The 25,659-nt window shown below is 40.1% G+C and overlaps 1 protein-coding gene across 6 annotated transcripts in view; it reads right to left on the bottom strand.

Moving 5' to 3' along the window:
* Positions 1-1,930: 1,930 nt before the first annotated feature.
* PHACTR2 (phosphatase and actin regulator 2) overlaps positions 1,931-25,659 on the bottom strand; it is a 237,796-nt gene continuing 214,067 nt past the window's right edge. For 4 of the 6 annotated variants that reach the window (XM_036316601.1, XM_036316605.1, XM_036316604.1 and 1 more), the window contains 4 exons: positions 24,883-24,947; positions 21,892-22,029; positions 17,347-17,423; positions 1,931-6,840 (listed from right to left, as the gene is read on the bottom strand). In XM_036316601.1, coding sequence (XP_036172494.1) covers positions 6,825-6,840; positions 17,347-17,423; positions 21,892-22,029; positions 24,883-24,947 — 296 coding nt within the window. In that variant the 3' untranslated portion in view covers positions 1,931-6,824. The remainder of the gene's footprint in view (positions 6,841-17,346; positions 17,424-21,891; positions 22,030-24,882; positions 24,948-25,659) is intronic. The other 2 variants (XM_036316602.1, XM_036316606.1) reach the window with 1 other exon arrangement.

Below are 25,659 nucleotides of genomic sequence, written 5' to 3'. Positions count from 1 at the left end.
CAATTAGAACAGCTATCTTAGTCTTGCTTTACCATACAGGCGAGAACTCTACGAGGTTTTAATTTAAAAAGACTGAGTGAGCACTGTCTGAATACAACAGAAATTGTGACAAACTAAAGCTGGGGATTTCCCAATGATTTTATTGAGGTAACTTTTCCCAATTTTATACATATATGCATTTTTATATACTTAAGAAAGCTAAACAATGTTCTAAGGCACTTGGAATTGTGCACAGCAAGGTATCCTATAATATAATACAACTAAATAGAGCATAAATTTGCTTTTTAAATAACACAAACACCAGTACAGAATAAAAAAGATAATACATAGTCTTTCTTTCAGGTTATGATAGTGGGATACATATACATATGTGTGTATACTCGGAGCTATTTATACCCACATTCTATAATACAGTACAGGTCAAGAACAACAGCAACAGAAAAGAGAAACTGTCATGTTCATCGGTGTACAGTTCCAGTTATTTACACTCACAGAGAGTACACCTGTGCAATATTTAGGGTCAGCTCACTCACTGGAAATCAGGAATCAGTCAGTCTGTCTGTTAGTGGTCACAGCTTACCACCCTCATCATTTTAACCAAAGCTTGAAATAACACAAGACCAAATATAGTTCTTTATTTTAAAATGACTGTTTATAGACAAAAAAATGTAGGTAGGTTACTATATCTGGTGAAGTTGGTTCAGGATGTCGTGAACACATTGGCACATGTCTAAGCCACAGAAGAAATATTTAAAAATATATAAAAATATCAGTGCCTATATTTTAAGTAATGAAAGTGGTTTGACCCGATTCATGCAGATTATTTTCGAACCCTTGTTAGCATTGCAATGGCGACTTCTCCTTGTGGAGGCTCTCTTAACAACATAATGGTATAGTCACACTATAACGAAAGCATCCAGTAAGGGAAAAGTCGACCTCTCCCCCATATTGGTAAGTGGCACAAATATTATTGGCATTTTTATATACCATAAAATTGACCTGAGGGTGGAGTGGCATTCTGCCTCATTTACTCCTTTCAATTTATTCTTTAAAAAAAAGAAATACTGATATTTAACAAGATAAGAATTCTTAAGCACCATCTAAAAGTTCACAATATAACCACCTTTGTCGATTCTGAGTTGCTCTTTCTCAAAAAAGATGTTTTAGAAATTTGAATATTTAAAAAAATTACAGTGGTTAAATTAATTCCATTCTATTAGCCACAGTTCATCCAAATCATTTCAGAGACATATTTAATATTCTGGTTTGGTCATAAAAAGCAACAAAGAGAGTAAGTATATTTAGGTATTGGTAGTACAGTGTAATAATGTTTCACCTAGGTCAAACTCATCCTGTTTTGGGCATCATCAGCATTGAAGTATAGAAGCAAATGTAGATACAATCCACACCTACCCCACATTTCCTTCACAATTCACAAATTTTAGGAAAGTTGAGCTACATAACTACATGTATACAGGGGGAATTCAAACACTGGCATATGGATTAAATGCTTCTTTCTTATGATAAACAGGTGATTGTTTTGGAACTCATAAGTTGCAGCTTCCCAGGTAAAAATCTAATGGTAATGCTCATAGACCACAGGTTTTGTTTATGTGGACTGTCAACCATCATGTTTGTGGTTAAACTATGCAAGGATCCTCGTGACATTGACAAGGATTATGCACAACAGTGTAGTTCTGAAGTAAAATTATGAGGTCAAAAAATGAAAAAGTTTGCTCATTGTGAAATCTCTCCGTTAAGTACGTCCAGGGACTACCCAAGTGGATATGCCCTTTAGAACTGCCATGGCTGGCCAGTAACCACCTCCCTCAAGAACGGGCAAATTAAAGCTGCATCGAAGCAGAAGGTTCGAGAAATGAAGGGGGATGAAATGATTCAAGGCCCAAAGAAATGCAAGGCAGCCGAGACATGTTTTGAGACAGACACTTTTCCTGCATTTTTAATGCCCTAAAATGCAGTAGACAGTGGTATTCACAGGAGGGGCAACTGCCCTCCTAGGAGGGCATTTGAACATGGGGAAAGGCTTTTTACATTTGATTTTTACTGGGCGTAATACTGGCAGCTAGTCAGCAGGGGCCTGGGATAGTAAACAGCTTGCAATGTATGGGACATTTCTGTACAACAAAGAATTGCTCAGCTCCAAATGCCAACAGCATCCCCACTGAGAAACACTGATCCACAGTGCTTTGCTCATATGTACAGCTGTGCTAGCAGTGCAACAAGCAAAATGACTTGTCTGTGTGTGTGTGCAGCAAATCCTGGCATAGCTAAAAATGACTCCCTTGCCTATAAGTTGGCTTTCAGTGGGAATAAATGCCATAGTATTCTCCTTTTTTTTTTTTTACTCCTAGAAATCTTACAGCATATACAATGGGATTTGTTAATTTGGGATGGCCCTGTCTTTGAAAAAGCTTAAGTAGCCTATGTTTCTGTTGTTTTCTAGAAATACTAGTGGCGGTGCACATTTCCATGCAGAGCTAAAGCATAATGATGCGAGAGAGAGAGAGAGAGAGACAGAGAGAGAGAGAGAGAGAGAGAGAGAGAGAGAGAGAGAGAGAGAGAGAGAGAGAGAGAGAGAGAGAATGAATGGTGAATGGTTTGGGAGTATTCTGCCTTTTGTCCCTGCCACCCTTTGGTCACTGCCAAATTATAGTAGAGTCCCATGCTACTCTTTGAAACTTGGGTTTGAACTAGCCGGAAACGTGCTTTCTCTCAGAAAGATGGGCCTATTAATTTGATGATTACTTTTCTCCTCTAGGACTTTAGTTCTAGAAGTTCATTCTGCTTAGTAAAATAAAACGAACTGATATAGCCCACCCCTAAGTACCAGTAGAGAGCATATACTCAATAATGGCCAAGAGACAACTTGGTAAGAAACTGCATCTAAGTGGTTTCTCAGTGTTCACAGCATATTCTAACGATGTGAAAAAATTAACTTTTGTTTCAAAGTATATACTTTTACTAGTAAGGTTAGGCTTAAAACATGACTGGAATTTAGGAATGCATGAACTACCATACTGATGAAATGATATAAATTTATATGTCTTGTACAAGTTTGATTTTTTTCTCACCTATTCTGAAAGAGATTTCTCACTCTGTGAAATGTGCTGCTGGGACCACTTACAAAATAATAACACTGAAGAAAATTCTGAGCAAGAAAGGAAGAAAAGAAACCTTCCCTGTTTAAATGTGGGCATACAACTATGCGGTAGACAAGACTTCCTTTTTCTATTGTGAATACAGTATAATTTTTGAAAGTTGTGTCTGTCTGACTCCATTAAGTATACATATAATGGCTGTTATGTGTTAAAGTGTGGAACTTACAGGCGTGTAGCAGATTTTTCTCTCCTATAAGTTACTGTATTTTTTTTAAAGTGCCAGTGTAGCACTGAATTAACTGCAGTGTGTAAAACCCGAATTATGGGTTTAAAGAACTTATCTCTCATTTCCAATATTGGATCATATTTGAAGGGTATATGCAATTCCTCTATGTCTTTAAATAGATCTTCACTTAAATCTCAGAACTTTCTACTTACAGAATATATTTACTAACAGTAGAAAAAGATAAGTGAAAAATCATTGTACTAATAAAGGATATAAAAATAAAACCAGAAAGTCAGTTTTTCAGAGAGAGAGAGGTGAGTTTGCCTTTTCCTCCATTTAAAAGTTATTGAAATACCCAAAATGGTTCTCTGAATATTATAGGTTTAATGTAAATAATTTAAGGTGTTAACATAAGGGTGAACAATATTGACGATAAAAAATGCAAGACATTTCACATACACAGGAAACTATCAGGCAGGCTGCCCTAAATTAATGCTGCTCACCAGAGGTCTCATTTGTGAGGCTGATTGGTAATGACCCTGAAGATGCTAAGCCCATGGCATCTTTTTAAGCCCTTAATGCTAATGCTCCTTTCTCCATTTTAGGAACGATGGAAATGGCTACTTACAGTCTGTCTAGTTCTTTCCTACCTGGCACCTTCCTGGAGATGGATTTGTTTTTTTCCCTGAATCATATCTTGGAGACTCAGGAAAACCCACACACTTCAGCCTAACCTGGAGCTGTGTAACAACAATACAATTAACACACACATTTATTTTCTCCACAGAACTGCAGCGTATGGGTTGGATTGCAGAAATGCTGAAACTGTAGAAAGGCTCAGGCAGAGGCATACTTGTATTGCAATGGTGGGGGTGGTGTTCACACCTTCACATCCTTCCAGGGCTCCCAAGCACAAGGCCTCTGGATGGGCTGCTGGGGTGGGTATGCAGTGTTTCCGCCTTTTAGAATTAGCTATGGAAATAGAGCCTATTCTGCAGAATACAGCTTAGTTCACAACCCTTCGTTTCTTTCCACAGCTTTTTATTTAAAGAATCAATTAATGAAGTAACTGGTGGTTCCAAGCCTTATATTTCAGACTAGCCACAGTTAATTTTTATTTATTTATTTATTTATTTACTTACTTTTAAGCTTGTCTCTTAAAATTTTCTCTAAGCATATAAATCAGTATGAAGAAAAAGTGTGGGTAGTTCCTAAATTTGACCTATCATACAAGAAAAACAATGGATCGAGGCACCAGATTCTCATTTTTGTTTGGATGCACTCATTGTAGGAATAAAAAATTGCATTTCATGCACCACTAGAGGGGAAAAAACTGTGCCTTTTATCAATTAAGTGGGGACTTTCTTTGACATGTATAGGAGTAATAAAACAGTGATGTCTTATGTTTACCATTTTTATGGAAGTGAGGCCTCGTGATTTGTTAAAAAATCGTAAGTATAGAAAATTAAAATAACATTACATTCCTTGGTATTTTTCCTAAGACAACAAAATAATAATAAAATAATGTAATGACTTCAGGAAAAAATGCGAACATAGGTCATGTCTATAGCTGGATGTAAGCACTATGAAATGGACTCAACCTCAGCCGGAGAAACCCACTTGGCATGCAGAAACATTTTTTCAGAGCAAAAATATATCTGATCCTATTACTGAAATGACACCAGTGCAGAAATCCTACGCCATTTCACTAACAGCATGTGGCTGAGTGTGGCAAGAGTTGCAACAATGCTGGTCAATTTTCAGTTATAAATGGTCCTGGTTTGTTGTAATAGACTAAATGGGGCCAATTTTTTTTTCACTTTTAAGCAAAATCACCCCCCATTTCAAGGAGTTCTTTAAAATATCAAATATAAATAAATGGCAGGATCCAAATTTATCCACCAGATGAATGTTTGCTTTTTGGTTGAGATCGAAAATTATAGTCCTCCATATTATGAATCAGAATCATTTCAGAAAATAAGTCTAGTTAGGTCTTGTCTTATTACACAAAGCATGTGTTTTTAATAAAAGGGGGCCCAAAACAATTGTGAACAAACAATGAAATGCAAGGTAGTATTTACATGTGGTCACATGTTTGAGAGCAGAAGCCATGCTGTGCCTGTGACTCCATGGAAAATAGTAAGATGAAATAGAGGGTTTATTAATGTAAACAATACTGACTGTAGGCTCATAGGGACACCTTCCATAACTTTAAAGTCACCTATTTTTTTTTTTTTTTTTTTGCACTGAAAGTCAATATTATATTTATGGATGCAATCTGCAGAGACATAAAACACAAAATAAGATTCTCCTCATTCTCAACTTAGCAAAAATTTTCCGTGTTCTTATATATCTTTGGGTGAGTTTTTTTTTTTTTGATCCATGTACTTTATCTTTTTAATAGCAGCAATTCAACTTAATGCAGCACTGAAATTAAGTATTCCTTTGCAGTCCCACTCAAAGCTAACTGCGGGCAGAACACTTGCATCTTGCTTAAGTTTTAATTTTGGATTCAGGATTTTTTAAAAGGTGTGATTGTCAATATTATCTTCCTTAGATCAAGCATGGTTGTTTCAACTTGGAAGATAATCAAGCTAGGGAAAGACCAACAGATTTATTTCTAAAGCTTGCTACAGACTAATAGGGTCACATCCCATCTGAATTTATTCCCAGTCCTGTTTTCCTTGCAGGAGGTTGGTGCATTAGGTAAAGAGTCTAAAAAAAAAAAGTGAAGTGTATATAGCTATGCTACTTAAAGCATGCAACAGAATTTGGGTAAGCATGCTTGTTAAAGTCCATGAAAGCCTCTTGCATTTAAGAAAAAGATGCATGAAAACACTCAGACTTATTTGTGGCAATTAGATTCACTGGCACAATACAAAATAATGGTACTATACTGCACCAACATAAGGGTGAAAGAATATTCTTCTAGGATCAGGTGTCTAAGGAATCCACAGGGGGTGACTAGACCCCCAAGCCCTTAATAAGTTCTCAGCTATCAAAAGCCTTCTTCAAAAATACATTTAAGTTTCAATGTTCTTTTTTCATTAACATAATGAAATTTTCTCTTTCTTTCTGTTTTTCAACCCCCACCCCTTACCAATGCCCAGACATTCCATCCCCGGCTCACCCCCTTTAACCTGCACTCTAAAATTTGGCTTTCTGGTAACAGGGAGCCAGCGATTGTCTTCTGCTCATCTTCTTTGATTAAAACCCCTGATGAAGAATAACTGGTGCAACCATTGTGTCCCTTACCATCAGTGCCCATGCTGGACAGCAGGGTCACTACACCCGACCCTTGGCTTGTTGGCCACATCTGGGCTGTACAGGTGGGGAGCACTTTCCACATGCTTCCTTCACCACAAGTTAAATGGAAACACACACAGTCAAATCCCAGTGCAATGCAGTATCAGGTGTTTAGGAAGCGAGGCTGCCCCCAAAGATGATCAGTCTATGTTTCCAAAGAGTCTCGCACCTCATTACGGACGATGAAACCTGAAATAAGCAAATGGAAACGCTGAGTGAGTGTGTGGTACAGAGACACAGGCTGTATTCAGTGAACTGAGTAAGGTATGGGAATGTCTGTACTTAGAGGTGGCTCTACACAGCCCCCCAATGAATTACTGTTATAAATTACTGTCATAACAGAATGCTGCTATAAGTGTTACGTCAGAAAGCAGAGGCAGCCCCTGTTCTAGAGACACTGATTATATCCTCCCAGGATGCAGAGCCATCGATACACAAAGCACCCCTATCCTTGAGGATCATGTTCTAGCTGTACTGAGCAGAGGGAGATTTTCATAAAGGTTTTGGTTACACCTGGTTTGTCGTTATACAAGGAAACATCCACAAGTAGTCACCATTTCATTACCTTTAGCCTGTTCTCACCTCCCGAGGAGGACTCAAAATCTACTTTCCACACCTGAATTTCCAAATGCCTGCTGAAATTTCCTTCTAAACGTTCTATAGGCAACATACTAAGCATATGTACAACCATACAGATAACAGATATATATATTTTTTTGTAAGCCTGCCCTTGCACTTTCTATCTTGTTAAATGTGCTACCTTTTAAAATGCTTCTAGTCTAAAGCCTCATACTGGCAACTCAAATCCTTGGGCCCTGTACAAACTTCTTGCAATTACTAGAAAAGCCAGTCCAGTCATGGCCAAGGGTCTGAAACAAGCAGCATCGCTCCCACCATGCAGGGAGCCCAGCACTGCCCACAGCCCACGGAGGGGGCCTGCTGACACAAATAAACAGCCCCTGCAGTGTCTTTACCCCACAAGCTACCCAAATCCCTCTCGGTTAGGTCCAGTTTTTCCAGGCTCTACAAACTCACGTAATTTAGCCATCATTTTAGCCCTCTCCTGATCTGCTGGGCTCCATAGAGCAACACCCCACAGTGTCCTGGATTCAAAGGACAAGTTTGGGGGAACACGACACGAGAGGCTTTCTCTTCCCATCGGGGAAGTCCATGGAATGAAGAAGGTAAATTAAAAATCGGGCTGGGAAACAAAGTGAGCAGTCAGTGGACCTGAAGGGAGTTAGAGCCTTCTCAAGCCCAGCATTTTCCTGGAAAGTGTCCTGTAAAAACATTTCTAAAATTTGCACTGGAAGGAGGTTTTTGTTTTTTCTGCAGACACAGTCTGTTCATGGATCCCACTAGAGAGTGAGTTCCACAGTCTGGATTGCTTGGGAGTCACAGGCCATCAGCACAGCTTCAAGGGCGGCTAAGAGAGGAAGGTGACCAACTAATAGTGTGAATGCAATAATATGCCCACGACCTGGGGCTCAGCAATGTTCCCGCTTTTCATATGGGCTGACAGATTCGGTAAAAACAAACATATATTTTCTCGCACTATCCAATCAGAAAAGGGTATTTACATCCGGTTTAAATTAGGCACCTTATGTTCAAATTCAGCTCTAAAATGTTCTTCTAGAGCAACGGGTCTCAACCTGTGGGTCGCGACCCCTTTGGGGGTCGAACGACCCTTTCACAGGGGTCACCTAAGACCATCGGAAAACACATATATAATTACATACTGTTTTTGTGATTAATCACTATGCTTTAATTATGTTCAATTTGTAACAATGAAATTGGGGGTCACCACAACATGAGGAACTGTATTAAAGGGTCGCGGCATTAGGAAGGTTGAGAACCACTGTGCTAGAGGTACTGAAAATGCAAATTGTTATACAGTTTGTTACCACTCAGCAGTTTGCATTTATTTTGAAACCTAAAAAACCTCAGCTTTGCCTCCTGAGAAGTTTGCCTATCTGACAGAATGACAGTTTGGCTTTAGGCTTCCAGTTGATGGAGCAATAAAGACATTTACTGTGCCCTAAGGGTACTCAAGTTTTTCCGGCTGCTCTTTTTTTCTCCAGAACTTTCCAGAGACTCAAATTTGGAGTTATCCATATTTTCTTCTTCTTGTTAAAATTGCAATACACTTTTCTTATTCCCATATTATTGAGAGGAAGTAAATAGGGGGGAAAAAACTCTTCTTAAGTCAAGGAATGCAGAAAAAAATATTTTTTTTCCCATAAAAAAGTTCTTTTCAATATGATCCCTCCATAATTTATTTTTAAAAATGTACTCCTTTAAATTCATTCAGGTGATATAAAATATAAAATTACTCACAAATGTAAAATATGAACTTTCCTATACGTCTCTATTTCTTATACACAGAAATCGTGAATAATTAATTTTCCCTTTGTTTAAAAGGCTCTACATGTCCAGCACACACACTTATGTTAAACAAATGAGGAGGTTCTCCTAAACCACAGCTCCTTGCTCTACCCAAGAAAACAGACCGCAGGTTGGATGGGATTATATTATTTCAAATGCTGAGCCATGATTTCCAGTCTGGTGGGTAAAGCAGCATTTTGCAACTCTTTCAGGTTTTTGTCCAAGCAGCAAGTACATGGGGCACCTATGAAAGAAAGTGCCACTGCAGAAGCAGCCCTCTTCTTCCTCTGTGGGGGACTCTTAATTTTTATTTTGGTCCCATGTGTCATTTCTGCCCTGTTCCATGTTCATAAGCATATCTGGAAGCTGAAAAAGTGGTTTATTTTTATTTTTTAAATATTTTTATTGATTTCAGAGAGGAAGGAAGAGGGAGAGAGAGACAGAAACATCAATGATGAGAGAGAATCATTGATTAGCTGCCTCACCACTGGGGATCAAGCCCGCAACCTAGGCATGTGCCCTTGACCGGAATTGAACCTGGGACCCTTCAGACTGCAGGCCAACGCTCTATCCACTGAGCCAAATCAGCCAATCCACCTAAGATAGTAATACCACAGGATGTTATAGAATGAGATAATTGCTTTAAAGACACACCTCAACATAACCACATCAAGAAAATTTGAAAAGTAGAGCAAAGAAAAAAATAAAAAACTATAGCCCCATAACAAACCATTAAGAGTTTTTTATATCATTTCCTAATTTTTTTCTATGCATCTGAATTTTAAATAAAACACTTCTGCCATATATACACTCAGTCAGTATCCTGATTTTTCCACTTAACATTATGCCAACGATCCCTTGAGGCCTGTTTTTATTCTAAGAGCATCAATTCAATGATTCTATTAATCTTTCATAATATTCCTTAATATAAGTACTGCATTACACACTCTAAAAATGTTCTTATTTACAAAACTCAATTAAAAAAATAATATTCTCTTGATTATAAATCTCATACACTTGACACAACAACATTGGAAAACAGAATTTCCAGAAGAAAAATATAATTACCCATAATATTAGTACTCAGCTGTAACCATTTCAAAATATAGTTTAAAAAAAAATTTTAGTTTTTAAATAAAAGCTAACCTTTCATACAATTTGCCTTCATGGTTTAGAGCAGCAGTCGCCAACCTTTCAGGCCTCACGGACCGCCAGTGGTCCCCGGATCAGCGGTTGGCGACCCTTGGTTTAGGGCAGTGATGGCGAACCCTTTGAGCTCGGCGTGTCAGCATTTTGAAAAACCCTAACTTAACTCTGGTGCCGTGTCACATAGAGAAATTTTTTGATATTTGCAACCATAGTAAAACAAAGACTTATATTTTTGATATTTATTTTATATATTTAAACGCCATTTAACAAAGAAAAATCAACCAAAAAAATGAGTTCGCGTGTCACCTCTGACACGCATGTCATAGGTTCACCATCACTGGTTTAGGGAATGATTTTAAATTGTAGAAATTCTATTTCCCATGGAAAGGAAAGTGGCTTTCCTTTGCCATGGTGATCTCCTTTCAGAATGCAATGGCCCTTCCTATGGTCTTTGGGATTTTGAACAGTGGTGTGGGCAGGCAGCTGCTGCGGAGAGAAAATTCAGGATGTGGCTGGCCGGATAAGCAGCAAGTGTTCTAAGGGACCAAGGTTAGGGCTTGGTACCTGTCAGGCCACAGAATGAACTCTTGCAGGGCCCACTGGTCCTCACCCTTGTTACATGGGACTAAAGTCCATTCTAATTCCAGACAGATATCTGCAAAATACTGGGAGAAACCTGGGGAACTAGAGGAAAGAGTGCATCACTACAATTCTCCACCACTACAGACCAAACATGTCCCAAAATGTATTCATGATGGGGGTTTCCAAGGTGTCTTCTGGTACACCAATAGCAAGAGTGTCACATTTAATATCAGCACCAGCACATTATTCAATAAATGAACTTCTCATTTACAAAAGGAGTAGGGAATAGCTCCTTTATTTTTCAAGGCTTTTTTGACTATGTAATACATTCTTATGTTTCAAAAATTCAAAAGGCCCAAAGAGTAAGCAGTGAAAAGAATCCCTCTCATGCCTGATCCCAGTCACCCACTTCTCCTTCCCAGAGGCAACCAATGTAATCAGCTTTTTTGGTTTCTATCCAGAGATACAGAAGCAAAAAAAAAAAAAAAAAAAAAAAGCTACATATGGGAAGTGTTCCGTCCAGTGTTGACTGATCCATCACTGTGTGGGAGATTATCTCTGGATAACGAGGTACCTGGGCAGAGGGAGCAGGGCTGTCTCAACCCTTTTAACACCCCCAAATGCCCCGGGAGTTAATAGATTTAGGTTGTAAAGGAAATGTTTACTTGATGTAAGGAGATAATGTCTGACACTAATAAGAAGAGCTAATAAGTGAGTTGCTCTGTATCTAGGTTGCATCTAAGAGGCTAGGTAATGATCAACAGCTTGTTTATGCCCTCCAAGGATGGCTGGTGCTAAGAACACCACTATCTTCTACATGAGCAGTTTTCTAAATGTAAAACATTATCGTATATTTGTATCATTTGGATTAGACACAGCAGTGTTTACCAAAACTTTCTCCTCCTAAAAGAAATAATGAAAACAATCTGGTAATCATATGCATGATTTTCATAAGTCTCAGAGCCAAAAGGCAAATCTAATGATGTAATAGAAATGAAAGGAAAAACAGTAGATATTTGCTTTCCTGCCAAGTTTTTAAGAATACTTAAGCAAGGCATATTCATCGCAGTGATATGAATATTTAATTTTTCCTTATCTGGAAAGACATTTGGAAGAGTGTTAATCAATATATTTTTTTGAAAACTTTAGTAAAACTTACCTTTGATATCAACTATTATCCCCCAAAATCTATAATTTTCTTTTGAAATGAAGCTCATCCCTATTTGCATCTATTCATATGTACTTAAACAATGGAGATATTAATAGACTATTTTATGGAACACAACAAGCATACTCTAAATTTCTGCAGATGAGCAAATACAGAAAAATAGCCAACGGAATTTCCAAGGTGAGAAAATACCCCACCAGATATAAAAATATACTATAAAATGTACTATTCTAAGTAAACAGTGTGACACAGTGCAAGGATAGACAATAGCTCACTAGAGCACACTAAAGAATCTGGAAACTGACCCACGTGTACATTAAAAGGAAAAGTTTACACCGAGGGGAAATAAATCGCAGTGGGACAATGACTATTGATTTAGAACAAAGTAAAGCTAGTTTACTCTTTTGAATCATAAATCCAAATAATTGCCCAAAGGATGAAAGATCTAAGTGTAAAACAAAAACACACGTAAAAACTAAAGGCAATCCTATATAATAAAAGCCTAATATGCTAAGTGTCCGGTCGTCCAGTTAGCCATTCAACCAATCAAAGTGTAATATGCTAATGATATGCTAAGGCCACTTAACTGCTTGCTATGATGTACTCTGACCAGCAGGGGGAAGACAGTTGACCAGTTGCTATGACATACATGCACTAACCACCAGGGGGCAGACAGTCGACCAGTTGACCAGTCATTATGACGTGCACTGACCACCGGGGGGCAGACACTCTGGTAGGTTAACTTGCTGCTGGGTCCAGCCGATTGGGACTGAGCGAGATGGGCCAGAGCCCTGGAGCCCTCCCACAGTCCCTCTCTAGATGGCCAACCTCCCACGTCCCTCCCTGGCCCCCATTGTGCACTGGTGGGGTCCCTCGGTCTGGCCTGTGCCTTCTCGCAATCCAGGACCCCTCAGAGGATGTCGGAGAGCTGATTTTGGCCCGATCCCGCAGGCCAGGCAGAGGGACCCCACTGGTGCACGAATTCATGCACCAGGCCTCTGGTCTATATATATAAAAAGCCAGTAATCAGAATGCTGTAATGACCATAATAATGGTTGTTATGATGCCCACTGTGACCAGCGAACCAGCCTGACGAGGGGTGGGGCCAGCCAGCCAATCGCCCACAGCCTATCCCTGATTGGCCTCTCCCACCCCGATTGATGGTGGGGCTGCTGGCCAGCCCCCTCGGCAGCTTTTTTTTTGGCTGATCCCGCCCCTGATTGGCCCACCCCACCTGGTGGACCTCAGCTCCTCCCCCCAGCTTGCCCCACCCCTCATGACCCTCTCAACCCCAATAGGGGGTGGGACTGGCTGGCCAACTTCCTACAGCCCCTTCCCCCAGCCAACTCCACCCCCGATGACCCCGCACCTCCCCGTAGCTGGCCCTGCCCCTGATTGCCCCCCCACCCCAATAGGGGGTGGGGTTGGGCAGGCAACCTCCTGCAGTCCTTCCCCATGCCCAGCCACCTCCGATCAACCTCCCCACTCCTATCAGGTTCAAGGCTGGCTGGCCAACCACCCATGGCCCCTCCCTCAGGCTGCTGATCCCTGGTTGGCCCCCCCAACCCATTCGGGGGCTGGGTTGGACAGCCCACAACCCACAGCCCCTTCCCATGGCTGGCCCTGCCCCCAATTGGCCCCCCCATCCCAATCAGGGGCAGGGCCCATTAGCCAATTGCCCTCGGCCCCTCCCCCCAGCTGGCCCGGCTTTTTATCAGCCCCAATTAGGGCAGGCCAGCCTGCCAACTTTCTGCTGTCTCCTCCTCCTGACAGGCCCGGCCCCAATCTGCGATCGGGGCTGGGCCGGCCGGACCCCACCCATGCATGAATTCATGCACTGGGCCTCTAGTTCTAGTCCTATATAATAAAAGGCTAATATGCAAATTGACCACAGGGGAGATGCCACTCATCCAGAAGCCAGGCTCACGGCTGGCGCTGGCAGGAGCCTCTCTTGCCTCTGTGGCAGCGTGAAGGACCCCAAGGGGTCCCAGACTGTGAGAGGGTGCAGGCCGGGCTCAGGGACGCGCCCTCCGCCTAACTCCCCCCAGCCAGTGCACGAATGTTGTACACCGGCCTCTAGTACTTTTATAATCTTGGCCCTCCTCTTTAGGACACAAGACAGTAAATTAAAAAATAACAGCCCTAACCAGTTTGGCTCAGTGGATAAAGCGTCGGCCTGCGGACTCAAGGGCCCCAGGTTCGACTCCCGCCAAGGGCATGTACCTTGGTTGCAGGCACATACCCAGTAGGGAGTGTGCAGGAGGCAGCTGATCGATGTTTCTCTCTCATCAGTGTTTCTAACTCTCTATCCCTCTCCCTTCCTCTCTGTAAAAAAATCAATAAAATATATTTAAAAAAAAATAACAATACAAATTTAAATATGCAAACATTTAAATAGAAAACCATAAAAAAGTTAAAATGTTAGCAATACATTGGGGGAAAGTATTGTGATATGTAGTGACTCAATATCTGAGTTTTTACTAATCCATAAGAAGAAGATAAACAACCCAAAAAAAATTGGTCAAGACAAATCAAAGAATGAAAAATAAATGGTCAATAAAGGTATGTAAAGATGCTCAACTTTACAGAAATCAGTGAAATAGGATATTAATGTTTATTCTTTCGAATATAGGCCTCTTCTCCACCATCATCACCCCCACATGGTGATGAGGGGGTGCTCGTAAACTGTAGGTCACAGAATAGTATCTCTCAAAATGTAAAAATATTTCCTGTGACCTAGGAAATCCACTTATGGGACTAATACAGAAATACTGGTGTGCGAGCAAAAAGATACATTTATAAAGGAACTCAAAAGACAGCATCATTTTACTAACGAAAAACTAAAAATTCCATAAACATCTATCAATAGAATAACTGTTCAGGAAGTTATGGCATAATACCTATGAAATACCATAGAATCATTCAAATTAATAAGATATATACTAATATGGAAAAATTTTGTGAATGCTGTTTTGTGTGTGACTGAGGATGTGTGTGTGTGTGTGTATATATATATATATATATATAGGCAGATGTATGTGTGTGTGTGTGTGTGTGTATATATATGTAAATACATATGCACATATATGTTTGTAAATGCACAGAAAAAATGTCTAGAAGGATCTACACCAGTGATGGTGAACCTATGACATGCGTGTCAGAGGTGACACACAAACTCATTTTTTGGTTGATTTTTCTTTGTTAAATGGCATTTAAATATATAAAATAAATATCAAAAATATAAGTCTTTGTTTTACTATGGTTGCAAATATCAAAAAATTTCTCTATGTGACACGGCACCAGAGTTAAGTTAGGGTTTTTCTTTTTTTTTTTTTTTTTTTTTTAATATATATTTTATTGATATTTTACAGAAAGGAAGGAAGAGAGGGGGATAGAGAGTTAGAAACATCGATGAGAGAGAAACATCGATTCAGCTGCCTCCTGCACACTCCCCACGGAGGATGTGCCCGCAACCAAGGTACATGCCCTTGACCGGAATGGAACCCGGGACCCTTCAGTCCGCAGTCCGACGCTCTATCCACTGAGCCAAACCGGTTAGGGCAAGTTAGGGTTTTTCAAAATGCTGACACGTCGAGCTCAAAAGGTTCGCCATCACTGATCTACACCAAACTTCCACCAGTGGTTACTGGTTTGAATGAGAATAAAACCGGGGAAGAACTGAAGGGAGTTTTCATTTTTACTTGACAAATTTTTATACTGTTTGAAAGCTTATTTAGACCATTATTTGTTCACATTAAAAAGACATCTCTGAAAAAGAAATGACCTTTACTTCTCCCTGCATCTTATTTTTTTTACTTTTTTATAGAGTATAACAGAAGAGAAAGAGCCTCTTTCAGTGTAAATGCTTATTTTTCATAAAATGAGGACTTCCATAAAAAGGCATTTTAGAATTTTAATTATTTTTATTATAATTTATTCTTTATATAATGCCATCAAATGAAATGAGGGGATCAAATACTACAATTTTTAGGAAAACTACAGAGAAGTAAAATTATCCTGAATGACAAAGACTGGATTGATACAGTCACTACATCTCAGGGGTCAGGACACAAAAGACACGAAAAATGCCACCTTCCCAGTTGCCTGGAGGTCCCAGCCAGTTCGATGTCACCATAAATATCCAGCCACCTTATTCTGATCAACTTTACTGCCACAGTGTGACCACAGGTATCAGACATTAGCAAGAACTTCTCCTGACCCCAGAAATAGAGGGGGGAAAAGAGAGAACACTTAGGTCTGGCTTGATATTGGCATGTGACGGGCGTCTGTGTAGATTATGACAGCATGAAGCCTTCAGACAGAGAGAAGCCCCATACATTCAGGATGTCTGAAAGTCCTGTATGCATATTCTCTCTCTCTTTCTCTCTCTCTCTCTCTCTCTCTCTCTCTCTCTCTCTCTCTCTCTCTCCCTCCCTCCCTCCCTCTCCCTCTCTCAGTAAATAAATAAATAAGCAAACAAACATGCCATTGGAGAAAACAAAACACACAAGAAATATCCTAGCAGAAAGGGGATTTCTTCTGCACACCAGACATGGTTATTATAGGAACAGTAGCTGTGGAGCAAGACAGCCCCATAAACGTCAGGGAGGAGGTCTGCTATTAAATCCTACTTCCATCCATGCCACATGCTCTCCAGCAGCAACATCCCTGTCACCAGAGCCTCAGCATTAACGGTGGCACCTGATGGAGGGCTGCCCTCCAGAGGCTGTTTCCAGCCTAGGGGATCGGGGCATGTTTCCCAGAAAGAAGTCTCCATGGAATCGTCTATTTTGGTTTGTTTCCTAACAATTTAATTCTTAAGGATTTGATTGACTTTCAAATTTTTAGGAACACACCTGTTGTATAAAACAAAGCATGTAAACCTTTGATAGAAACATCCAGAACACCTGTGAATTGGGGTGGGGGTGGGGGGTCAGATGACATGATCACTCAGGGCTTAGAAGCCTGAAGGGTGTTGGGAGGAAAGATGGCAGGATTACAGAGAGCTTCTGTGGCACCAGTGAACATGGGATTCCTATTTTAAGTGACATGTTCTGAAAACTGAGTTTCTCTCCTCTCTAAGTATGTCTACTGTGAGTCCAAAGCAGACACATAAGTACCCACACCAGCTCCCACCAGCATCTGTTCAGGGCATAAAATGTTAACTGAGTCTCTTCAAAAAGCTTGTCTTCTCACCCAGGAAATAAAATGAAAAAGAAACCAAATATAGCCCTTTAGAATGACTCAGACTTCTTTGAGAGAAAAAACAAGACTTAATTTTAGAAATGTTCATTAGATGGTATTATGTTAGATTGTATTTTTTAAAAATTCAATTGTGGTAAAATACACATAACATAAAACTTACCATCTTGATCATTTTTAATATGCTAAACTGAATTGTGTCCACTTACCTTGTAAACTGCCGACTCTCTTCGTGCACTTCCATTTCTGTGCTTTTAAATTCATTTAGTTCTTTCCGTATTGCTGCCTGAATAAGAGAAAGTAGATATACAGACTTGTTACCTAGGTCACATATTTTCTTGGCATACACTGCATCAATGAAGCAGGCCTTCTTTTAAGAAATGTCTCGGAGAACCCTAGCCAGTATGGCTCAGTGGATAGAGCATCAGCCTGCAGACCGAAGGGTCCTGGGTTCCATCAGGTCAAGGGTACGTACCTTGGTTGCAGGCTCCTCCCCGGCCCTGGCCCTGGACAGGGTGTGTGCAGGAGGCAACCAATCGATTGTTTCTCTCACATCAATGTTTCTCTCTTCCACTCTTTGTAAAAGATGAATGGAAAAATGTCCTTGGATGAGGATTAACAAAGAACAAAAAAAGCAAGCAAGAAAGAAATGTCTTGGAGAAAGGGATTCCTAATTTCTCCTAGGAAACGGTATGCTAGATGCAGTGTCATGCTACTCCCAAACGAAAACCGGGATGGATTTCTCTCAAGTGTCATGGACAAGGTGGAGGAAGGGGGCCCTTCCTAAACGCAGCCTGGGGTCTGATCTATGAGTCACCCCCAGGACCACAAGGGTAGTGCAGGTCATGAGATCTTCTGAGAAACAATATCATTTCCCTATGTAAGTTCTGCATTTAATACCACACACAGTGACATGGCTCTAGGCCAGTGATGGCGAACTCATTTTTTTGGTTGATTTTTCTTATGGCATTTAAATATATAAAATAAATATCAAAAATATACATCTTTGTTTTACTATGGTTGCAAATATCAGAAAATTTCTGTATGTGACACGGCACCAGAGTTAAGTTAGGGTTTTTCAAAATGCTGACACGCCGAGCTCAAAAGGTTCGCCATCACTGCTCTAGGCAGTTGCCACAAAGCTACTGAGAAGGCAGTTGCTATTTATTCTTTCATATTGAAAGTTAAGATAATTAGAATGGAGAGTTTCAGCACAGCACTTAAAAGCCATTCAAATAAAATATCAAACGGAATGCTGTCACTATTACTATTCAACGAACACATAGTCCATGCCATGCACATGCTGGGGTTTAAAGAGATGCCTGTGTCCCTCAGGCTGAAAAACTTGAGATGCTCATCAAAATGTTAACATCAGTCATCAATTAACAATTGAGGCTGGATTGCAGATGGTTTTTGGTTCCCACTGTGTGCTTATATTTATATCCTAACTTTTTTACAAAGAATAGTTTCCTGCTTTAGCTGGTTTTGCTCAGTGGATAGAGCGTTGACCTGTGGACTGAAGGGTCCCAGGTTGGATTCCCGTCAAGGGCACATGCTCAGGTTGCGGGCTCGATCCCCAGTAGGGGGAGTGCAGGAGGCAGCCAATCAATGATTCTCTCATCATTGATGTCTCGCTCCCTCTCCCGTCCTCTCTGAAATTAAAAAAAATAAAATAAAATAGTTTCCTCATGTAAATTTAAAAACACTAATAAATACAGCTCCATAATCTCTTTGAAAAAAAATGGACTCTTCAGCCAAAACAAAGAATGACATTACAAGCCACAGAGAATGACTTCACTGACAGATAAGGAAATCTACTTTGTGGTGGGAAAATGAAGAATATTAAAAGATGAAAAGGACAAAAGGAAGCCCTGAGGCCTCTCTCTGGCTTTCCCCTATCACTGTCACTCTGCAATATCCAAGTTTTTCTCCCAATGCCCCTTTCACTGTTATATTTAAATCCTATTGTCACAGCTTGCTTTGTCTCCTCAAACACATTCCTCAACCCCTATAGACTCTATGGGAAGCCTATGGCTGGGAAGGGATTGCAGAAATATTTTTTTTTCTTTAAAAAGCAATTCTTGCTACTGAATTTTGGAAAAGATGAAGTAAGAAGAAAGATATTTGTGGGTCTGCATCCACTGAGATAAGACAATGAATCTTGCTGCACAAGTGAGATGAACAGTGAGGATACTTTGTTTTAATCACTGTAAAACTTGGTACCTAGAACCAGGAACTGAAACAGTCAAGCTGCTCCATACTAATCATCTAATTAACATCTATCAAAAAGTCTTCCTTTAGAGAAGGTATTTTAATATGGACAGTGACATAAAATCATTTAAAATTTCCCCTCTAAATGTCACCGTTTCAGTGGAGGAAGTGGAAAGTAGTCCACTCGGAGTCAGAAGTCATGGGATCTAGTCTTACCTATGCCTTCAATACAGTGACCCTTAGCGAGTTACTTTGTTCCAAAACCTGTTTTCTCATCTGGAAAATGGGAATGAGAATTCCTCATAATATTATTAGAATCAATTAAGAGCATTATTTAAAAGTGCTTTGTACACTGAAAGTATTCAAGAATGTCATTATTGTGATACATTTCAAAAAATGAATTAAATCTTAGTCTGTGATTGTGCAAGAAGAAAATGCAACTCAAGGAGCCTTGAAAACAAATAGGCGAAGTCCCTATTCTCAATAGTAGGTTGGCTTACGGATCTTAGAGTCTGGCAGAAGTCAATGAAAGCATGCTGTGAGAATCAATTGGGATGTGGAATCTACAGAGTACTGTATAGTTTAATTGTAAATTGTGTGCTATACGTTCTTTATATTAGTAAGTCTTACAATTCACTTGTGACCATACACATAGACAGCCAATTCAGTGTTTATAGACACATCTTACATGCTCATCTGTAATTCCCTCTTCAAGAGGTGGAGTCTCTTTCTCTAGCCGTGGACCTGGGTGAGACCTGTAACTGCTTTGAACAACAGAACACAGCAGAGGTGAGGCTGTGTCATTCCAGGGTGGCCTAGCATCTTTTGCTTCCTTCTTGCAAGCCAGCTGCCATGTAAAAGTGTGCCCACCCTCGGAAAACCACAGTGTGAGAAACCCAAGTTCAAGCAGAGGTGCTGGAGGATGCGATGCCATGTGGATACAGAGAGAGGCTGAGGACTGACAAAGCAAAGACGTTCTAGTGAAGAAGCCAGCTCAGGAGTGGATTCTGGAAGCCCAGGCACCACCCTACTTGATGCCACGTAGATCAGAAACAAACCACCCAGTTGGGCCCTTCCTGAATTCCTAATTCATGAAACTGTGGACAAAATAAGATGGTTGTTTCAAGTCACCAAGTTTTGGGATGGTTTATTACAAAGCAGTTGAACACTATTTCAAGACTTGCATCTCACAGATGATGAAATGGAGATCAAGTGACTTTGTAGATATCAAATGGGCATTGAGTACTAAGATGGGGCTGATGCAAATGCCTTCTTACTTCAAGTCTTCCACTCTTCCCAATAAAGAAAGCTTCAGAGCCTAACTCATCCAGATAATTTTTAATTACATGGAGAAATGATGAGTTAGTTACAGGCATGAATGTGATGTGGAATTATAGGAACTGGTTGCTTGAAAAACTATGTCGGCAAGTTGTGACGACAGCCAATTAAAGAAATGCAATACCCATTTAAAAAAATTCACTAAAGAATGACCATAGTTTTTTTTTTTTTTTTAATATATTTTATTGATTTTTTAGAGAGGAAGGGAGAAGGATAGAGAGTTAGAAACATCGATGAGAGAGAAACATCGATCAGCTGCCTCCTGCACACTCCCTACTGGGGATGTGCCCACAACCAAGGTACATGCCCTTGACCGGAATCGAACCTGGGACCCTTGAGTCCGCAGGCCGATGCTCTACCCACTGAGCCAAACTGGTTAGGGCAAGAATGACCATAGTTTTATTCCAAGAGTTATTTCCTCTTACTATCTAAAGAGATTTCCTGAGACTGTTTTATGAGAGGGAAAAAAGTTTTTCCCTCCCATAGGTTATGTTAGTGATCCACATGTATAATATTCTTAACTCTCTTTTCTATTCCAAGATTAGGCTTAATAACTCTTCATGTAAGTGTAAATGAGACTGATTTTGTTGAAAATATGGAACAGAAAGAAGTAGGTTGATGTAGTGGAACTGGAGTCTGAATAGTGCTGGGTAGGACCAATGGGAAGTAACTGAGCCAAAAGTAGGTATTTCTAATAAGTATTTGACCAAATACTTATTATTATTATTATTCCTCACCCAATGATTTTTTTTTATTGATTTTTAAAGTGAGAGGAAGAGAGAGAGAGAAAAACACATAGATGTAAGAGAGAAACACTGATCGGTTGCCTCACACACATACCCTGACCAGGGATCGAACCCACAACCCACATATGTGCCCTGACTGGGAACTGAACCTGCAAGCGTTTGGTCCAAGGGACAATGCTCCAATTCACTGAGCCACCTGGCCAGGGCCAAATATGCAGTATTTTTGGTACCATGAGAATTGTATTTTTTTTCTGAGACTTAGTTGAAAGAACTTCATTAATAGTACTAAATATATCACATAAGTGGCTTAAATAATGAAAGGCAAAAAATTATTGGGATACTTGGTAATATCAAGCCTCCTTAGATGGCTGAGTGGGGATAAGTGAGTGTTGGCGCTTTCAGAAAAGCAATAAAATCATAAATCAGTGAAATCATAGCTAAAGACACTTGAGTTCTTGCCTTGTCTGCAGGTGTCAACCTGGCCCAGGGCTTGTCTGCCCTGCGATCGTAGTCGGGAGAATCGGTGACTTCTACATACTCGTTAAACCGCAGGATCCTTCGAGCTTGTAGCTCTGCCACCGTAGGTCTCAGGCTGAGCTGCAGGAGGACAAGGATAAAGGACAAGTTCAGTAAACCATTTACAGCCTCGTGGTCTTCTATAGAGAACTTAGAAGTTATGGTCAAATAAGGTCACTTTCACATTAAAAAAAAGAAGAAGAAAGAAAAGGCAGCAGCATCTTGGGAGTTTCTAATAAGAACTAGAAAGCAGTGTGCCCTAATTTTGAGACTATAAAAATCATCCGTTTTAGATAGGTCACAATCTTTGGCAACTGTGTGCATTACGCTGTTTTCTCCACCTCACCTGGTATTGTGATAAAGTTGCCTGTCATCCCTGACACAGGGAACCTGAAGCCACAGGCACAATAAAAATCCAGACACAGGATGTGGATTGAATTATGCATGAAGGAGAAAGTCCTGCAACTTTCAGAAATGACAATAAAAAGCCTGGTTCCTATTTTTAATTAAACCTGTACATTCAGAGATGCACCAAGTTATGACAAAGAAATGGTCCCGGGAAGGGTGTGTCCATGGACTTCTTCCACGAAAGGCTAAGGACCCAGGCCCATGCTTGACATTTACTCTTGGCCACAAAAGCTGACATGTAGGAGGGGGGCCTTCTGGAGAACTGCACTTCAGTGGGGCCCTAACTACTTAGAATCAGCTGCAACCTTCAAGACACGTCTAATAACGTGGATTCCTCCTATGGTCTTTGTCAAATTGGAATTTATAGTTATATTTAATCTACCCAGCCCTGTGGTATTTGCTTTCCTCTCTCGGCTCTTTCTCAAGCTTGAGAATAAAGCAGAGATGGTTCTGAGACTAAAGAAACACGGCCCCCTGGTCGACAGGCATCACTACTCTCTGCTACTGAGGTTCCTGCTTCTGTGGCCTTTCTCAGTGGGAGATGTCCTAGTATTGTGACACAGGTAGACCCAGGCTTCTGTTTTACTCAGGATCCATATTCAGCATCTTTTCTCTCCATATATACATACCCTGTATTAGCCAGACTTTCCACAGTCTAAGTAGTCCTCTGTGGAAGTGTTCCTTATTTACATAGGCTCAATGTTTGGAAAAAGTAAGTACAATCACAAAAAAATGTTTTTGTGGTTAAAAACATCCCCATTTTGGGGCCGTGGTTTTCTTTTGAGTAAAACCAGAGGTTGGGCTCAGTCAGTGCTCTAACCTTCAAGACATTCAAAGACTCTTAGAAGGCCTGGGCCTACACCCTGAGCGCACATGAGCTGGGACATGAAAACTGCAGTTCCTTCTAGGTTCATGAAGTCCTGGTGGGCACTGGACAAAGGAAGGTATAATCTAAGCAGTTCAGTTACTGTCTGATTTCTATTGTTAGATTCTTACTACCTTTCCAGGACTGGTGGGGTTAAGGAGGTAGAGAAACCCTTGCCTCTGGGGAACGCCCAAAAGGCAAGTGACCAAGGGCCACACAGGTCAGAAATTCTCCATCCAGTCTTAAAAAATATGTTTTTATTTATTTCAGAGAGAGTAAGGGGGGCGGGGGGGGGGGGGGAGAGATAGAAACATTAATAATGAGAAAGAATCATTGACTCTCCTGCATGCCCCCTACTGGGGATCAAGCTCCCAGGCATGTGCCCTGACTGAGAATCTAACCGTGACCTCCTGGTTCATAGGTTGACATTCATCCACTGAGCAACACCTGCCAGGCTCCATCCAGTCTTGCCCTTCAGGATTGTGCCAGTGACAGGGTCGTTGTTAGTGGTATGAACTGTTCTGCACCTATGGCAGGGAGCTCTGCATAGAGGAGGCAAGTGGGGACAGGAGTTAAGGGCAGGCTCTGCTGCCTCCTGGAAGAACCCACCTGGCTGAGAAGATTATATGCATGTCGGGGTGAGTGTGGAGCTATGAGGAAGGGCTACTTCTTATCTAAAGCTGGAACTTAGCCCTGAACACCAGAAGAGACAGCTCTAAAATTCAGTTTACAGAGTCTTTCTCAGCTTGATCATTGTTTAACTATTAGTGTCTTTGAGGGGAAAAAAAAGATAGATGAATAAAGGATCTTCTCCTCTAAAAATCAAAACCAAAACCTCTCAAAGTACAGTCTCTACTTTTCCATGGGAATGGACTGTTTCTTCTACCTGTCTCGGACTCCCCAGCCAGCCCAGGTAAATGTGGGCAGACCACACACTTCACTGCAGGTGTCATGCTTTACTCATCCTGCCTTGTCCAGGTGTGAAGGTATACCTGAACAATTACCAGACAAAGATGTACAATGAAATACAAGTGCTTATAGAACTTAATTTTTCCAAAGCCTGTTATTATTTTAACACAGGAAAAAGTGATAGCTCTGGCATCACATTTATATTTTCATAAATGGTGGAAACAATTGCCTGAGGTAAGCTGTTTGTCAATTTGGGTAGCACTATAGTAGGCAGCCTGGATGATCAAGTTCACTTAAAAAATTAGTCACCCAGCTCAGATACGGAATAATGGCAAATCTTCAGTAGCAAAAAAAATATTTATTTAATATTTCCAAGACTACATGGAAAGTGTAAGCATTCTTAAAAACTAAACATTGAAATGTTAATAAAGGTTATCTTTAAATGGAAGAAGTTTCTATGACTTTTTTCTTTTATTCCCTTTTGCATTTAAAAAAATTCTTACACCGATTACATGTTATTTTCATAATCACCTAATGCACTTTAAAAGTTTAATTAACATATGCAATTATAAATATAAAGATAATTTATACTGTATTCATTACATTGATTTTAATGCCTATGATCAGTTAGTAGACTAACAGGAATAATTATCCCTAAATATCAAGATTTACATGTGAAGAGTTGATTTGCATTTAAAAAAGGAACTATATCTCAGAACACATACAATCATTAACAGTTGTAGTTTCATCACCTTTCTGCTGAGTCTGCGTTTAAGTTCCATTTTTGCTTCTTGTTCTTCCTCTTCATTCTTTTCTGCTTATTAATGGAAGGGAAGACATGAAGACTTAGTTATTATAAGTGATTTTATAATCAGAAAAGTAGATCAGGCCACAATTATTTGATTTTAACAGATATTGATGAAACATTCCAACATCTTTAAAAAGTTGTGAAAATACTTTGCAGAAAGATCAACCATTAAGTTATATATATAATTATATTGCTTTATATATGTATACTAGTACATACATACATACATACATACAAATAATATTTTTTTCCTTCTATGACTGACCTATTTATTAATTGTAAACCTTTTCTGCTTCCAGACTTCCTGTTATATTCTGAAAACAAAAAAAAACCCCACAAGAGTTCCCATATTCTGGTGAAAGTCTTTCATTGCTGATCATCTCATGGGCTTACAAGCATAGATGATCAGAATTCAGGGAAAAATTTACTGCTGGATCTGGCCTCCATGTGAAAATCTGAGACATATCAAAATAACAAATTAGAACCATCTGATGTATGTCTGAGTTGCTGATTTCCATTCAAATCCAACCAAAATAGTTGATCTGTCTGTTTTGGTTTCCATAGAAGCAGAATGTAAGCATTTCTTTGGGCTCTGCTTTTGAACCAGAATGTTCTGAATGGGGTTATGGTGTACTGTTGTGGAGATGATTTATTTTCTCATGACTGTGACTTTCCAACGTCTCCTCTTCCTCTAGTACTTTACCAAGTAGTACAATTTAAT

This window comes from Myotis myotis, unplaced genomic scaffold (assembly GCF_014108235.1).
Source record: "Myotis myotis isolate mMyoMyo1 unplaced genomic scaffold, mMyoMyo1.p scaffold_m19_p_7, whole genome shotgun sequence".
NCBI lineage: Eukaryota > Metazoa > Chordata > Mammalia > Chiroptera > Vespertilionidae > Myotis > Myotis myotis.
Note: the sequence above shows the minus strand (reverse complement) of the source record. Positions and strands in the feature narration are given on the sequence as shown.